The following is a 1,410-nucleotide window of genomic DNA, read 5'->3' as shown; positions in this document are numbered from 1 at the left end:
CTCCCATTGACGGTGGAAGCACGGCGACGGCACGTTGGCCCACCTTGGCGCGACCTTGTGTTCGCCTGCTGTACAGATTGTAGTTCGTTTCATCGTAATACACGATATAGTCACCACGCGCCATATGCATGAGCAACGTGTCAGCGCACGCTTTTCTCTTGGTTTTATTGATGTCGTTGTTGCACGTCGAGGGTTCGACACGGACTTGCTTTACTGTGTACAGCTTCCCATAGAGAGTTCGACTGATCGTTGAGGTTGAGGTGTTGATACCGAGTTCTACATATAGCCTGTCCTGCATACAGCTAATAGTATACTGACAGCATTCGTCGATGTACTCTTCCAGACGTAAGGACATCTCTGGAGTCATCTTGGTCAGTGACGGGCGCTCTCCTCCCCGGCTGAGTTGACTGGCACGGTTATTGTGAATCACACGTCGCACTGTCGTCCAAGGGACACCATTGTGAGCGGCCACTGCTTTCCAATCTTTTCGGTCATGGAATGCTGCCAAGTCACGATTATTCTCGGCTTCTGTTGGCATCTTTTGATTGTGTGTGGGTAATTTTGTCAGGTTAGTTTGGCGCGCCCGCCAAAAGAAAACCTTTGTCAATACATGTTTTGATCGAATAAGAATTTACAGGTGGCCACATTGAGTGTAGATTAACTGTAAACCACTTTGAATGAAATAGATTCCAGGTGTACTTCGACGTTCGAAGAAATTAAAACTTCGAAACCATATTGATTGCTGGTTTGGCCACATTGACTGTGAACGGGCAATGGTGTAGTGCTGATTAATACAAGGACAGCTCCGTCGAAATACCTCTTGCCAAGTTCAAATTGACCTGTGTAATGACCCTACACGAACTTTTACATAACCTTACTTCGCACATGAAACTTGAATAACAGAGAACGAGGGAACTCCAGCCAAACCCAAATATTCGGGGTTACAAATATGTTCAAAGCCAATCTGAGTTGTGCTTGAAATATTGCATTTGTATTGGCCAAAATAAAATAAAGCGCCAAGTCGACAATATTATGCCCTCGTGAATATATGACCATGTCCACAAGTGCAGACCCCGCAGAGCTTCCACGGACTCACACTCATATATCAGTTCTGAGGCAATTTCATAGGTAATAAAATGCCACAAATCTTGAAAGTTTGTCGAATCATTTTGCGCCAATCCAAATCTACCTAGGAATTTGAGTTTATATTGTACTGCTTAACTGTAAAGTAATTCCGTGAACACTGAATTGATTGATAAGAAAGTATTGTACGTAGAGGTGACACCCAAACAACGTAAACCAGACAATGAGATAAGATAGTGGTGCATCGAAGGACATTCGTAACCAGACTCGTAGTATGGGCTATGTGCTACCGCTTTGTCCACTCGAGTTGTTTCGCTGTGTGTGCAT

At 44.4% G+C, this 1,410-nt stretch overlaps 1 protein-coding gene across 1 annotated transcript; it reads right to left on the bottom strand.

Annotated features, from left to right (window-relative positions):
• Positions 1–164: 164 nt before the first annotated feature.
• H310_15177 (hypothetical protein) lies at positions 165–367 on the bottom strand (the record flags this gene model as incomplete). Its single annotated transcript, XM_008883163.1, has 2 exons — positions 165–276; positions 336–367. The coding sequence occupies 2 exons, from the start codon at positions 365–367 to the stop codon at positions 165–167; spliced, it is 144 nt and encodes a 47-aa protein (XP_008881385.1).
• Between the last annotated feature and the right edge of the window lie 1,043 nt (positions 368–1,410).

Source organism: Aphanomyces invadans (genome assembly GCF_000520115.1).
Source record: "Aphanomyces invadans strain NJM9701 unplaced genomic scaffold supercont1.208, whole genome shotgun sequence".
Lineage (NCBI taxonomy): Eukaryota > Oomycota > Saprolegniomycetes > Saprolegniales > Verrucalvaceae > Aphanomyces > Aphanomyces invadans.
This window is presented reverse-complemented; position numbering and strand designations above follow the sequence as displayed.